At 52.3% G+C, this 15,775-nt stretch overlaps 3 protein-coding genes across 3 annotated transcripts; 2 read left to right on the plus strand and 1 right to left on the minus strand.

Moving 5' to 3' along the window:
• Positions 1-805: 805 nt before the first annotated feature.
• Positions 806-3,766, plus strand: A1O5_05877 (uncharacterized protein; the record flags this gene model as incomplete). The annotated part of the gene is made up of 1 exon (XM_007746474.1): positions 806-3,766. The coding sequence occupies one exon, from the start codon at positions 806-808 to the stop codon at positions 3,764-3,766; it is 2,961 nt and encodes a 986-aa protein (XP_007744664.1).
• Positions 3,767-7,738: 3,972 nt separating this feature from the next.
• On the plus strand, positions 7,739-9,637 carry A1O5_05878 (uncharacterized protein; the record flags this gene model as incomplete). Its single annotated transcript, XM_007746475.1, has 1 exon — positions 7,739-9,637. The coding sequence occupies one exon, from the start codon at positions 7,739-7,741 to the stop codon at positions 9,635-9,637; it is 1,899 nt and encodes a 632-aa protein (XP_007744665.1).
• Positions 9,638-11,465: 1,828 nt separating this feature from the next.
• A1O5_05879 (uncharacterized protein) lies at positions 11,466-14,219 on the minus strand (the record flags this gene model as incomplete). Its single annotated transcript, XM_007746476.1, has 1 exon — positions 11,466-14,219. The coding sequence occupies one exon, from the start codon at positions 14,217-14,219 to the stop codon at positions 11,466-11,468; it is 2,754 nt and encodes a 917-aa protein (XP_007744666.1).
• Positions 14,220-15,775: the final 1,556 nt, after the last annotated feature.

Consider the following 15,775-nt stretch of genomic DNA (forward strand, 5'->3'; position numbering starts at 1 on the left):
CGTTGACGGGGAGACCGAAGACAGACGCTTCTTTGTTTTTTTAGTAGGTCTCGAGAGTCATGGTCCAATGCTCGTAAGAAAAGGGTACGACCAACTGTGTGTTGTCATTCGAAAAACTTCAAATAGGAAGCGAACGTAGAAAGTGGGAAATTCGAAATGGCAAGCAGAATGTCAATGCCACGTGATGCGACAACACGGCTTGGCAGGTTTGGCATGTTGGCTCCTCGGTGGGATTTGATGGCGCTCCAGTTGTGAAAGGAACTGACACCTTCCAGCCTCGACCCCAGCGGCAGCGGACAATTGAAGCCAGCGCCTGTCATGACTGGCCGAGGGGCTACCTCCCACGGTGTCGTGGCCACATCCCGTGCTACATCCTGCTGCGAGATTGGTCTGCCCAGCACAGGTTCTAGATGCATTTAATATCAGGGGGAGGTCGTGACCCTTCGCGACCCGACTCGACCCCACCTATTTGATATCGAACTGGTCGCAGTTGATCGAGGCCTGAGGTAACTTATCTCGAAAACGACGATATAACAGTATGTCACGAGTATGGCTAGTAGATATTGGAAGGGTTGATGGATTTGAACCAGAGATGGAAGCTGCAACGGCGTCGCACAGAAGGCGGAAACACTCCGAGGTACCGAGTAGTGTCCTGACACACCCTCGCACAGTATACAGTCAACGGAAACCCACCACTCTTCCTGACAACTTGTAGCTCCGTGCAACCATGATGTTGCCATCCGTTTCTTCGCTCTGATGTACTCCGTACATTTCTCCATTGTCGTGTTGATCTCACCGGGCTGGGATGAACTGGACGGGTGGCAGCCTGCAGCGTCACTCCAAAGCCAACGCCAATGCACTTGTCAAGAAACAGAAGCAGCATTTTGCACAGGCCAGACTGAGACCTGGATCTCGCCCTTCCTGTCCTCCATCATCTGCATTCTCTATACACAAGGCTCCTCGGCAGCAACTTGCTCTGAAGACGCGACAGTTCCCTAGGAGAGCGAGTGAAAGCGAAAACCCAGCATATGGCCTCGATAGGAAAGAAGAGGGGTCAATTGGTGGACGGCAGCCTTCAGAGACGAAGATCTTGCGATCCTCGGATGGACAAGTGAAAGGCCAGGCATCTGATGATGAGAGACCCTCTAGGCAAGGGAACAATGAGTTCACTGTTGGATCCAATGCTAATAACATCCACAGGCAGATGGGGAACGCCGACAGCCTTGAACACGCCCGCAAAGCTCTACTCGGAAAATCCGATTGGGTCTCCATCGCAACCGCGCGGCCAGTCAGGTTCAATCAAGTTATTCGAGACGAGATCAAAGGACTCGGCCGTCGACGCAAGAGAGCACAGTTAAAGCAGGGAACTTCGATGCCCCAGAGAAATTCAGGCCAGGGAGAATTACGCTCCACACGCCCAGCTCGACACGTTCCTTCTTTGCGGACAGAAGAGATCAGCCTCAGAATAGGGTCCAACATACATCGGACTCAGACCACTTCGAGCTTTGTAGGCTGTAAAGAGCCTATCCAAACAGTAGCAGGAGCTATAGATGAACCAAATCATTCGGACAAGGTTCAGGGCAGGAACGAAACACATCACACATCGAGAGAGATATCAGAAAGAAGGAGCATTGGAAAAATTCGAGCTCATGCTCGTGAACCAAGGCGGGGAAGAATAGCTGAGCTTGACTCGGCGGACGAAGGCAATTTTATCACCCTGGAAGAAGCTGTTGGCCTTGGCCTAACATCCTGGGATAAGGTCCGTGGGCACGCTCGGTCAGGAACCCAGACAAATGCTTCCATTGTGAATCCTCCATCCAGCGGAGCGTTTCCAGACCCCCTGGGTGCCAAACACGACGCCCGTTGTAATCTGGCCCCATATCAACAGGACAATCCATATGCTATTTCCGGCGGCTCCCATCGACATTCATCGCCGCAAGCCCCAATACCGGCCTTGCCAGACATAATTCAGCGTGTGATAACCGTGGGGCTACTAGAGGATGGGCCGGGATATGGTTCAAGCCCACCACTGTTTTCAGGGCCATACCTGCACCCCAGTCATGCTCTTAGGCCGGTGCGGACCCCTTCAGTTGATGAAAGCATACACGTTGCCCCGGGCGTAGCATGCGATGTGGCTGTCGGTGCTGAACTGGGACTGCGCCCACGATTTACATTGGAGGATCAAGTGAAACTAGAGCAGGCGGTGGGAGATCTCGAGCGTGAAAGGCAGCAGGGAAGAGACTCATTCTTTTCTGCTGACAGCTTGGGACAAAGTGATACGACTGATTCGCTACGGTGTCCTAACAACATCAGCGTTTCTACAGTCGGTGTTGTATCTGAGACGGCTCCCTCTAAGCATGCACCGATCTTCAAATCGAACGAGAGTGAGTCCGACGGCCTACATCGTCCTTCTACTGGGATTTCTGGCTATTTAGCGAAAAGCGTCACCAAGGAACGACGATCTAGAGGAGAAGATATCGCCAGCCACGTAACCAGCGAGAGAGCAAAGTTTGTTCCTTCGCCAGGGTTCGAGGAGGCCATACCCAGGCTTACAGATCGCTCCCCTGGTGTGCCATTTACCTTTCGCAGCAGAAAACAGGGCGATCAGGTTAGTGCTTCAGGGAGGAAAACCACATCCAGCCTCTCCAAAAGCATCGATATGGACAATGAAGCATGGATGAGATATGTATTTCCAGAGGAATTTGGCCAGATCCAGGACGGCTTCCACTTTGAAACTAGCCACCTCCCACCTAGATCTACCGCAAGCTGGCCTGAGGTAATTCCAGCAATCAACAAACCATCGTGTGCTCAGCATGGTACTTCCAGCCTCTGGCTCGAGTCAGAGCAGCCAAGCTCAGACCCTGACCTTTTTGATTCACCCAAATCGGTTCCAACTGCGGTTAATACTTCGATTTTCATACATTCTCCACAACATCTTGACCATTCTGAAACGGATTTTCTATCACATCTCAGTCCAATGGAAGGTCACTTTGACGAGGGACTGGTGGATATATCACTTTACAACAACGCTCCCATGACCGAACCTGGACCCAACACTAGTTCGGCCGGAAAGTTGCAGAAGCCTGGACATCCAGAGGCTAGTGCTCTTCCAAGATCGCTTGTCCCAGCAAAAAGAAGGGCACTAGGTCCACAAGGGGGACGAACATCATCATCATGCTGGCTCAGGTCCATGGATTGTTCAAGTCCCAAATCACTGCCGCCATCGCACAGTCAGCCAAGTCCCTGGTCCATGAGCAATACCACAAATGCTGTGCGAGACAGTACTAAAACAACAATTCCCGGAAGGTCAGACGCTGCCCGCCCTCCCCAGGCCACAGTGTCCCCATTTAGGGTCAATGGATTTGGTAAGACTCAAAACCCAGTGCACGACAATTCAAGGACAGGCGCGCAGGGGTTGGGGACAGTGGCACACATGGAAGACCCGCCTGCTAGCATTTTCATCACGAGTGACCAGCTGACAGCAGCTGCGTCGCCGTTTCGCTCGTGTAGAATCACGAGATCGACGATTGACGACTATAGTCGGAGAGCTTCATTCCACTTGTGGTCCGACGTTTCCATATCACCACCAACGCAGTCTGCGACCTTGGAGCCCGTGGATGCCCCTCCGTCTACCTCGGTGCCGTCAATGTCCAATGACCGTAATAGAGACGACCCGATTGTAAATATCCATGCCCATCCATCACGAGATTTGATAACAGAAACTACACGGTGTCCTACTCAGATACCACTATGGAGTGAGGGCTAATGGTGTATCCGAACGAACATATCAGGACCGTGCGGAAGATGAAGGAGACGTGAGCTGAAATTGTACTGTTATCAATTTTCATCATGATTTGGGGCCATTTGACCACCTGAATCTGGCATACTCTGAAACACCAACATCTAAGGAGACGCCTTGCAGTATATTAGGCAATGATCCCGTTGCCTGGATGCCAGCACGCGCACCCAGAAGGCTTAGCCAAGTTGCTATCTGACATGGTTAGAAAGAGGTCGGTGCTTCACCCTCGACTTCGCCTATCTCGGTGTCTGAAGCCTTTCAATCTTTATCATCCTAATCTCATTGATAAATTCGGTTGAAGGAACGAGCGAGCAAGGCTTTTGGGCTCACACCTGGCCCACCATTTGCGGTGTGTCTCGGGGACTCTTCGCAATCGAGATTGCTATCTGAACATCAACCTGTCCATTGGCGCTATGTGTCTGCGCAGCGCCTTGTTCTTTGCCTCGTCGGTGTCGCTGATCTCTGTGCGTACTAGCAAGTCTCTACATTCTTTAATTAATTTGCGCAGTTTGACGTAACCAGTGGGTGTGTATGCAATAAGGTCAGACAAGTCGTTGTTAGAACTTGAAAAGTTACACGATACCCGTTTTTTATGGCCTTTAAATCGCTTTCGACTTGCTCTGGACTGGGAGATGGATTTTACCAACCGCTCTCCAGGATTTTGTACCTGATTATTGGTAGGCCAGTTGGGAGGCATCGTCTCAGGGTTCTAAACCCACCTGAAAGCATATACTTGGAGGAAGCTTTTCATGCAGAATATCCTATTGTCGACACGTGCTGCACAAGCTAGAAACGGTTCTTGTCTTTTTCACCCAAGAAAATTTGGAGACAAGTAGTCATGGAAGACGAAGGGCATCTACATTGGAAGCGTCGCTGACTATGGTCTCCTCTTTATCGATCTGGGCTTCTTCGATTTCTGAAAGAATCATTTACAAGCAGAATGGCCTAAGGTTCCTGATGAGGTCATCGGCTCGGTGAATGGATCTGTGGACGTTTGAATCTGTTCTGGTTCAACTAATGTGGCAGTCCCGTTGCAGCGAGAGCTGTGGCCACTGGTGGTAGGCGGGGAAGCTGCCACCATGCAGAACAAGATACCCTTAGGACATGCGATGTGAGAACTATCGACAGCTGAAGTTGACGAGTAAGGGTTTGATTCGATCGGAGAAAGCGCTATCTATGATCAGTCAGTCGCTGAGTCTGAAGCAGAATGAAGTGATCCTATGAGGGCGTATTGATGTGACCAAACATTGGACAGGCTGATTCATTGTCTGCACACACGTCGTTCTGTCTATCCCGTCCATCCCGTCCAGCTTTCAAATCTGAACATGGAAACCTAGCCATTGGAATGGGATTCAAAACTAGAGGACAAAGCTCTTTCGCAGGCTCTCATTGAAATACTAGTATTCGATCCCCAAATGACTTCCCTAGCCGCGTACGTCCAATGCCTTGCTTGTTGTCTTCCAGCGCAGCAGACTATCGAAAGTGGCAGTCAAATATCCTTTTCCCTGACAACTACTCATGATTGGAGAGCTGGGGATCCCTCCCATATTTGTCGTGGCAACAAACCTCCTCTAGGAGCTTCGGTCAGTGGAGAGTCTTCCCATGTGCATATTACCTACCGAGTAGAACAAGCTCCGCTTAAGGCCGTGCTGTTTGTCTCTATTTCGAGTATGCTGGTAGCTATTTCCAGCCCGAAAGCTGGATGAAAGGGGCTCGGGGTTCGGCAAATACTACTCTGAGCTTTTGATCTTGACAAGGGCACAACAACAACGACGAGCTGAGCTCTGTCTTGAGATCCACGTGCCGCCTTCGATCATTGCTGGGTCGATTGTCAGCCGGAGGCCCAGTGAGAGCTCCCAAGAATGATGATGTTACTGCTTTCATGTCGACTCTGCCCTGCCTGGACTCTCCTCCCGTCCTTCAGCCCGGGTCCGGCACCCCTTACTGCTCAGGCGTATTGAGTGCAAGAGTCCTCGACGATGTAAAAGACGAGATCCACCGACGCCTCTCGGTGAGCCAGATGACTCGGCTTTCAGACATGACGAGAGGTGCTGCCAGCCGTCCAACAGTAGGTGGGGGCGTATAGTTTAATGTAACGAGTATTTCGCATTGGAAACTAATTGGGCGGGAGGATAAGAAGGCTGGATGTCATTGATCAGGTTGCATGCCACGAAATATCTGGGACAATCGCCACCGAGGTGGTGTTCCTTCCCGTAGCTACCACTATCAATTCGTCCAGGATATAACGACAACTCACCGAATGCTTTTGGTTGGTGGATGGCGTGGCAGCTGTCACAGTCATCTCAAGGACATAAAAAGTTCCACAAATACGAGAAATGGGATTGCGAGTGGCTCGAAAGAGGAACTAGTTTCCTCGAGGAATAAACGAGCGTAACAGCTCCTCATAGGCATTCTAGACTGGCAAGGCACAGCGGGATAGTGGTGATTGATTGTGTAGGTCTGGAGTATGACTAATCCTGCCCAAAGATCCATACAATGGTTCATTAGTGTACACTGTTTCGGTACGAACTGAAACTCCGACTTGGACGTAAAGCTCGAAGTAGGTCATCTGAGTAGTAAGGATGCCGAGGGGCCGAGCTGGTAACAAACAGGTGAATACCCTGATATGGATAGTCGGGATCATCTTTCCGTATGATAGGCAGGCCCCCTGTCTCCCTGGGAGAATGTCATCCTGGCAAAGACACGGTTAGAATCTTTGTCATTGATACGGAGTACATGTTGCTGTCAGACCCAATGTATTGGATCAAGGAGATCCGCCGGCTTGGCCTGGGTACGAGGTCGTATGTAGCAGTACAAGTACGGGAGACTTAGTACTCGGTATAGACCCCTGTCTGCTCAGGGTTAGGTGGTGGGACATATTTATATCGATCTGACAGAGCAGTTTAAGGCGCGAACAAGCTTCTGAAGCTTCGGAACTGCTATACAACTTTGGGATTAGTGTCTTATGAGTGGACCCGTACTATACCGCTTATGGACTGCTATAGTTGCCCTCTTAAGGCTGTCCAGGCGGCAAGACCACCTAGCCACCTGCTCACCTGTACTGAATGTCGCCCGACCTCTCATTTGCACCTCTTCAACCTCCATCACCACGCCCCCTTCCTCCAGCCTTCTGAGAAATCTGCTAGTTCCAGCCCGATCTCACACCTCGGACCGTATGTCTGAAGGACGCTGTTACACGCTATGTCCCGCGTGGGAGGGGTCCATTCGACAGCCAATCACCACCTGAATACCAACTCCCCGACTTTGTCAGTCATTTCCCTCTCCACTCAACACCTCCACTTGTATATTGCTCTGTATCGCGTGGTAATTCTTCAGATGCAGATCCATACAGCCCAAACAAAGTCTATAACAAGCCGGAGACAATGTTCAGCTCTGTCCACACCGGGTCCGGTGATAGCCATCTTTTCCTTGACCGCTGCAAAAAGCACGAAGGATCCATCTCTGGATGCTTTGCCTTGACATTGCCTCAGGGCCTTTTGATCTCCCTCTGCTGCTCAACCCTGTTAGCCTTTTAGCGACTACTCGATTTGACCAAAGAGCGCGAAAACATGGTGCTTATCTAACAGGAGTTTTGGGCTCTTGTGGTGGAACATGTTAAGCGAGGCAAGGCTTTGCCTAGTCCGGCCTGCTCCTTAGTGATAACCTCTTGCTAGAGAGTGGGCGCCACTCTCGTCAGTGTGCCGGCCATCATCACAATTGCCCCTAGCTTCTTCAAGGCTCTTGTGCCCCTACATATCAGGACGTTGATCATCGATGCCTGCCTTCTTGATCGTCCCGAGTGTCGACACGGTTACGAAAATCTGCAAGTTTCCCTGATTGGCGCATCTACTCGAAAACCCACGACACTCCAAGAAACCCAAGCTTTTCATAGTGCCAGCTGCACAACCCGTGTTCGAATGACATTCTCCACAGCCGACGATGGCAGTCGTTGATCCGATTCCAGCTCAATTCGAGTTCGCTACATTCAATAGCATCAAGGTCGGCTCTCAGGGCGCCGCATCAAGCAAAGCTCCCTTTTTATTCATCGTCAAAACCCCGACTTCCGGCGCATTGTCCCGCTCAACTACCCGAAGCGCCGCTGCCAGCATCAACAGCCATGCCCAACGGTGGGCTCAAGAGGTGGCCACTTCCAAGACGCTCAGTGGCAGCGGCGTTCCACGCCAGACAGATACACTACTCTTCGAGAAATGCTTGACGAGGTGCCGAGTTTCTCGGCTACTTGATGAACCAAATAAACCATCCAGGGGGCGGCGCTCAGCAAATGCGAAGCAAACGAGTCATACAACAAGAAAACGGTCCACGAAACCGCAGCAGCTACCTTCCGAAAGCCTCTGTGCGATGACGGGCCAGGATCTATCACCAAGCCCAGAATCCGAGTCTCAGCGGCAGCAAGACTCGAGTGAGGACGAGTATCTGGATGATGAGGTGATTCAGCAGCTAGTCACCCGGTCTTCTGGTTCTTTCCACAACGCGGCCGTCGACCCATTTGATTGCACGGCTGGCACGATAGACAGCGATATGGTTCCCATCCTCGAATACTATCTCTTCTTTGCTCTCCTCTCCAGACCTCGAGATAACGATGGTCAGAGACCTACAGATGCGCCATTTGCCCGACATTTCGCTAGCATCGACGCCATCATACAAGGCTGCATGAGGAAGAGTGTCCATATGTATGCCCTCTTAGCAGCCACAGCCAGCCGGATGAGACGGGTCTCTGGCGTTTCCTTCCATGCGGACAACGGACCTGAAATCTACCTAGATAAGGCTCTTCAATGCCTGCGATTACTGCTCGACAGCCAGTCGGCGGCTGAAGACCGTCAGATCATAGTAGACATATATTACCTAAGCGTATGCGGGTGGTATATGGAGAACTACGGGGAATCACAGACCCACTTCAATGTCCTCAAGCATTTTTGGAAGACGTTGGCTCCGGGGCAGTCGACGCTGGATCAGTACGTTCATGACATGCTTAGTTATAATGCCATCTTCTTGGAATCCGATGCCACAAATTTGGCGGAATTAGTGGCCACGCCTGAGCTTCTTTGTCCTTCTACGGGCAGTGGAACCATCTATCAATCCGACACCTGGCATCCAAACCGAATCTGTTCGGATCGCCACTTTTCAGCCTTCTCAGCAGCTCTTGAACAGACGAGGTACAGTCCCGACCTGAAGGACCTGATAGAGGAGCTCCCCTCTCTTCTGCAGCTATATGATCACTTACTCCGAAACCCCGACTTCATCGGTCCCGAGACAGACTGGGTTCACAGCAAGAGCAAATTCCTTGTCCTCCGCTTGCTGGAACTCCCCAGCTATGGTAGCGAACTGTGCTGTCGTCTGTCTTTGGTCTTGCTGCTTCAACGGATCTCGCAGTCGACTCTGGCCAGGCTCCACTCCACCGACTGCTCTTCTTCGGCGCCTGATAAACACCCACTGATTGACCCGGCCTTAATCACACAACGGCTTAGACGCGAACTCCAATACGAAATCCTCCAGCCGTCAAACGAAATCCCCTCTGTTGTCGATACCCCACCGCAATCCAACGACGAAGCCCACGTGATATGGACAGGTAAATCTAACCACTTGCTCCTGTGGATCCTGATCACGGGTCTCTCCGGCGCGCGCAGTACGGACCAGGAGGACGAGCACCAGTGGTTCTTGGCCCGCGCTGTCCCGTCAATGCGGCTACTGGGGATCGAGACCATGGGGCGGCTGGAGGAGTTGGCGAGGTCGTTCGTGTGGGTCGAGGGGCTGCTCGAGGACCAGGCGTTTGAGGAGGTTTTTGGCACGATTTCGGTTTCCAGCGAGGAAGATGGATGAGGATGAGGGTGCCCCTTGGTCAGAATGGAGATTGATCAAGATTGAAACCGCGTGCGCACTACTTCCTCCTCGGCTCTTGGACCAGGTGAGCTGGTGGGTCTCCGGCCCGGTTCAAGCGACGCATGTGCCAAACTAACCAACTAGGTAATTCTCTGCCATCAAGTCCACCTGTAAGAGGCGTGTGAGCGATCACAATCTGAGAAAGAAAGAGGGGGCGGAACATCATCATCTACCAAGGGGGAACGGAGGGTCGGGGGCAAGCGTCATCCATGACGAAGTACCTAAAAGCGACCAGAGCCTACTGACCCAGTGAGTAGGCCTACGACGGGTGCGGGCGCCATGGACGGAGGATGTATTGGTGGACGTGCAGGTATTGTTGATTGTGGGTTTCCATATACGGGTCGTCACAGGGCTGTTGTACCTACATAGTTGGCGGTAAGTAGGTAGTTGTCTCAGATTTTCACGTCTTCGTCTTGGGCCGTCCGAACTGGAACGAGGACATGAGAAAATTATTCACAATGAGCGACGCGTTAGGGGACGACTTCATAATGTACTACAATACAAGCCATACACGCCTTGATTCCCTCCCTCGGTGGACAGGTAGGGGAGAATGTGCACGGGGAGGGGGGGAGGTTTGAAATGGACGACAGAAAGAAGCGACGATCAGGTAGGGAGGTGGGTAAGTTCCGCGAACATAGCTATACACATGATATATGGGCATTTGAGTATCTAGGTACATACAATATGTATCTGAGCATGTTCCTAGGCACGGTACACACCTACCGTTTACGCACGAGCGCGCACCACCCTTGGCCTTCTCCTCCCTCCTCTATGATCATCTTACATCCTCCATCATCATGCCGGAAATAAATTCAACCCTCCCCCCCGGCCCCGGAAACCATATTCCGCAGGGGTGTCTCGAACAATACATACTTGTGGGCTTCTGGTGGATTTGCGTGGCCTTCTTTCGCTGGCTCAAGCACTCAATCAATTCCGTACGTGCCGAGTACAAGCAGGTGCAAGTAGGTTCTCCGTGCATCATTAGGTATGAGGTACTCCGTGAGTAGATATTAGATGATCCCCAAAGGCCCTACCTATAGTACGAAGAGGACAGAGCACTTGCCAGCCAGCCAGCCAGCGGCGATGATCCCACGTACTTACGAGTAGGTGCCCCGTATTCCGAGCGGGCGTATCAATTAGGTGGGAGCACGAGTACGAAAGTAAGTAAGTACATGTCCAGGTAGTCAGACACAATCCATCTCGTCGGATTGCCCGAGTTTGGCTGGCTGGGCTCAACGGACTCGACGGGCGAGCCAATGTATGTCAGCAGCAATGGTTCAACTTCTTGAGCAGTCGAGCCCCAACTTCTTACATATGTAGATGCATTCGTGCCGGCATAGCACGCACCGTCATGTTTGGGTGTCTTCGTCATGCGGTGCTGACGGCTGTGTTGCTTCATGTTCAGCACCGGTTGGGCGGAGCGCCCCCTCTCCGGTTCGGTGATGAAGTGCTCCTGGAATCGACGGTGGCGGGATGAAATGTCCAAATCAATTCGCCAGTGGTTGCTCAGCTCGAAATCTGAAAATACTGAATTCTTAGCGAGCATCAAATGGGGTGCCACCCAAGGATTCCACCATATGGAAACCACATTCCGAACTCCTCTCCCTTCAGCTTGCGCTTGATGTCCTGTCTGTCCAAAAGATCCTGCCCCCCAACCCCTGGATTCCGTAGTCCACCCCACCGCCTCGTAGAATAATACAATAGTAAAGACACTGACATGTAACAGTTCGTACCCAGTTGAAGTTTCAGTCGTTCCGCGTCCGCCCTATCATCTCTTCCCTTCCCCGTCCCCAGTAAATTGTCTCATCTTGAGCGTGCGACTTCCAGCTCCACCTCTTCCACCACCAATAGCCCCTGTCTTGCCATGGTGCTCAAGCTTGCAGAACGGTCCTCTTCGCTTGCCTGCGCTACTCCTTCGACGTTCCTTCATGCGTTCTTGCGCCTTTTTGCTCCACTGAGGCGCTTCATTAGCATATGCATGCGTTCCCCTTCTGTCGCCAGTGAAGAATGTGAGCACCACATCAGCGCCTGATGCTCTTCGCTGGCGTTCTTCGGACTTTGTCAGAGGGCGAGGCCCCAGGATCCCTTTGCCTTTGGCAGATGTGTCAGGTTTCCGATCCGCTGATGGGTCTTCATACACGGTACCGCTACGGTTGAAGCTGAAGGCGCTGAGGTCTGTATTGCTCGATCGAGGGAGACCTGGGTTGGGAGCGATGCCGTTCGCAATCATGTTCTTCTTCAGCAACCGGAGTAGACTTTCGCAAAGCCGGTCCAGGATCCACTCGGACTCGGTTTGCTGACTCAGCATCGGGCTGTTTTCCTCGAGCCAGTCCCATTCCACCACCCCATCCGTTTCCTCATCGTATTGCATTTGATCAAGGCCCACCTTTGTGAACCGGATTAGGCGGCTGAATTCGCACCACTCTTCATACGTGTAACGTTTCCCGGGGGTATGCTGGAGATCGTCGGCCGTCTTGCGAATGGCCCAAGCCAGACGCTGCGTCAGTTCCGCCTCTGTCAGTTCCTCGGCTGCAATCTGCTCAAGGCTCAGGTCAGGGGGACCTTGGTCGCCAGCCGGTCCGAAAGGCAAGCCAGCCTTGAGACGCTTCTTCTCCGCCCTTCTGTTCATCCAATTCCAGAGCCAAGGGTGCTGCATGACGATGTCGCGCCAAAGACCTGCCTTCGGGAGGACGGTCAGATCACCGAGTCTGAATGTCCCTTGCTTGAAACTGGAGATGACCGTGTCACCCATGTCGGAAATAAGGATCGTCATGGTCGGCACCGCAATCAACGACCAAACCACAAAAAAAGGCTTGCCAGCATTGCTCTTAGGGCTCAAATCGCCATACCCAATGGTCAACAAGCTCACATAGCAGAAGTACAATGCCTCAAAATAGTTCAAGTGTTGGGTGTCGTGCTCGACGTTCCAAAACACCACCGCCCCAATGCACCACAAGATCCCAAAAGCCACCACCGACAGGCATAAAGCGTACCATTTCTTGAACTTCTTGGCGTTGAGCTGAATGTCCCGCATGGCATCGAACCTGTCCTTTTCTTCTTTCATCAAAATGGCCTTCTTCTGTGATCTCGACAAAGTCCTTCTGAGGGGCCTTGTGATCAGTCGCAATGTATTGTGGATAGGACCCCTGCGAAATGGCGAGCTCAGAAATTGATTGGGGTGCGGCTCATGCTCCTCAGACTTCTTCAGCTCTTTGGCGTTGGTGTTTCCAAATTCGATCCGGTGATCCTGTGTTGGGTCTCGAACGGAGGTGCCCGTCCCGTGGAGACGGGCTGCTGCTTCATCCAAGTCATGCTGGATCTGCGGGTTCGGAAGTGGAGATGAGATTGTCGGCCGTCGGCCGCTTCGTTCTTCAATTGCCACCTCCTTTTCAAGGTCATCCCGCCTCTTGTCTTCATCCGCGCCATCCTCCACCGTCACAACCCGCGACAGGGTATGGACCCTTTTGTGTTCGACATGTTTACGGAGTACATTGATTGTACTGAGCTCTCCGGCAAACTTATGAATGGAGCTGACCATCAGACCCAGGATGATAATTCCGCCTACCGAATAAGGAAACACCAGTCCCCGAGCGAGGTCGTTGGTGGGATAAAAGTCGCCAAAACCGACTGTTAGAATGGTGACGTCGCAGAAATACACGGCATCTGGGTACGTCCAACCTTCGATTCTAGAGTAAACGCCGCCACCTCCACCAAGCCATACGAAGAACATCATTGTCTGGAGGATCAAATTGCGCTGCTCGTCCGTCAGGGTAAAGTGTTGAGGGTAATGACCCAGAAAGTAGCCGCACATGTTGACCATCAGAATCATCGAGTTGAACATGTAGAGGCAAGCGGCAATGACGGCGTTCCAATAACCCTGGGAGTAGATGGCGTCTTGGCCAGGAGGAGCATTAAGCTTCATCGAGACGGTTAGGCCGATCAATATACCCGACGCGATGTAGAAGAGCATAATGGTCGCGGGGAGAGCGACAATGTATCGGACGCGCCGCGTGAAATTGAAGAGAAGGAAAAGGTTTCCTACAAACCCACAGACCAGAGAGGCAATGTTGAGGTCGACACACCATCGAGGGTCAGTGTAGCCCACGGAAGTGGCTTGGTAGGTCAGAGGAAAGTCGGCCTTGCTCTGAGTGAGTCTATTCCGCCAAGGGACCACCAACGCCGTGATGGATATTAGATTGGCCATGGGGGCAAATGTGGCCGCAATGAGAGGGATGGCGGTCGAGGCAAACCACCAGTTGGTAGGAAGGTCGTCCTCGACGGAGCGAAGCTTCAGTAGACCATGATGGTGTGCCTGCCAACTCCCTTGCGGTTGCAACTTGTTTTTGCCATGTCTAGCCTCATTGTCCGGTAAGGTTCTTATGGTGTCGGTCTCCTCGAGACCTTCGTCCCAATCTTTCTGTTTCTCATATTCGGTGGTACTCTCGCTCGCACCCGAGCTGGAACCTGAAGGACCCTCGTCTGGCTCCAGCTCTTTTTGCTCGGCATGATCGTAGCCTACCATTGTCTGTGGGCGTCATTGGGCGTTACGAGCGGTCGATGTGCATTGTAGGGAAACTGCGATGGTTCTTGGTGGTTTCAATCGAGAAAGATGCTCGCCCACGGGGAGCGTGTATTTACAGGAGTTGAGCTGCAGTGTTTCGATGTTGGTGGTACAACGTGAGTCTCCGAGAGGAACCCAGAAGTGCAAAGTGAGGAAGCAGGGCAGTTGACATGATGGAGCTGAGAGCCACAGGCTGCCGGAGCCAGGAATTGCATTCTTTTAGCCTCAACAAAGCCAGGCCGTCGGCGATGAGTGGGTGTGTGCGGGTGTGTGTGGGTGTGTGTGGGCAGCTGATGGTCGATGCGAGGGAAAACGAGCTGCGGGAACGTGGAAGGGAGCACAAGCGGCGTGCAGCGAGAGGCCTCCTGGTTGGGTGCCACCCCATAACACCCAGCACCGCTGATGCCACCGCAATTGCTGAATGAGCATCTCGGCCCGTCATGGAGCATCATGGTCATCTTTCGTGCATATCCTTTCGCCTGTTCTTGACTAAGGCATGACAGAGCCTTGAGATCTGCCAATCGACTAGTTGGCCTTGATCGCCCCTCAGATAGCACTTTCCCATCAGGTAATAGGTGCCCAGGCATCCTACTATCCTTAGGTGCTTGCGACCAACAGCATGATCCGTCTTTCCGAATATTATGGCTTATCGCCTCAGAGTTCAGGCAATCAACTGCCCACACTACTTGTTCTACATATTCGTATTTCTAGACTTGCCTTATCTATGAAGCTCGTCCAGAAGTTGCTTCTTCCTCCCCGACCTCGATTTTCCACCTAGCCGACAGGCGCCTCCGTGGGGTTTGAGATCGAATACAGGGGCACAGATGATCCCGTCCACTATGAGCAGCATCTTGGGACAACTTGAGACAAGAAGGCAAGGATGGGAGGCAATGACCATGGACCTGTTGATTCTGCGACCCGAGAGAGTTTATACCCAAAGCCATGGAGCGCAAAAGCTTCATGGAGGGCCAGACTCACGTTCGCCCACAGAACAAACGCGTCTTGCATTTTCTCTCTTCTCATTTCTCATTCATCAATGTTGAACTATTCCTGTACGCAGTATGACTTTCCACCAGTCATCCGCGCATGCCGAAGGGGTGCGTCAAAGATACTCTATCTCAAACTGTGAACCTCCACAGCCCTTTCGCAAAACCGGCCAGGGCAGCTTCGCCGCCGTCTTTGCGCACCTAATTGTCCCCGTGACCTCCAAATGCAAGAACAACTCGGACAGCGACTCGTGCTGGAGTATAGAAGGCGAATATGCTATGCACAAGCTCGTCTCGGCCGGCTTCGGCAGATGGTCCTCGGGGGAAGACGGCATTGACGCAGATTTGCAGGTCCAAATCCCTTTCCCCTACACTCTGATACTCGCAGATTCAACGAACTGGTGGGCTCAGTGCTCATCGCGGTTCCCCCCGGAGGAGCAGCGCTTTCGTCGACCCAGGAATCATGAAATGCATCGCCGCTTACTTCGCCAACGACCGATACTTTCCGCGCTCAAACCAGACAGCTCTGGG

This window comes from Cladophialophora psammophila, assembly GCF_000585535.1.
Source record: "Cladophialophora psammophila CBS 110553 chromosome Unknown aczJe-supercont1.8, whole genome shotgun sequence".
NCBI classification, from domain to species: Eukaryota; Fungi; Ascomycota; class Eurotiomycetes; order Chaetothyriales; family Herpotrichiellaceae; genus Cladophialophora; species Cladophialophora psammophila.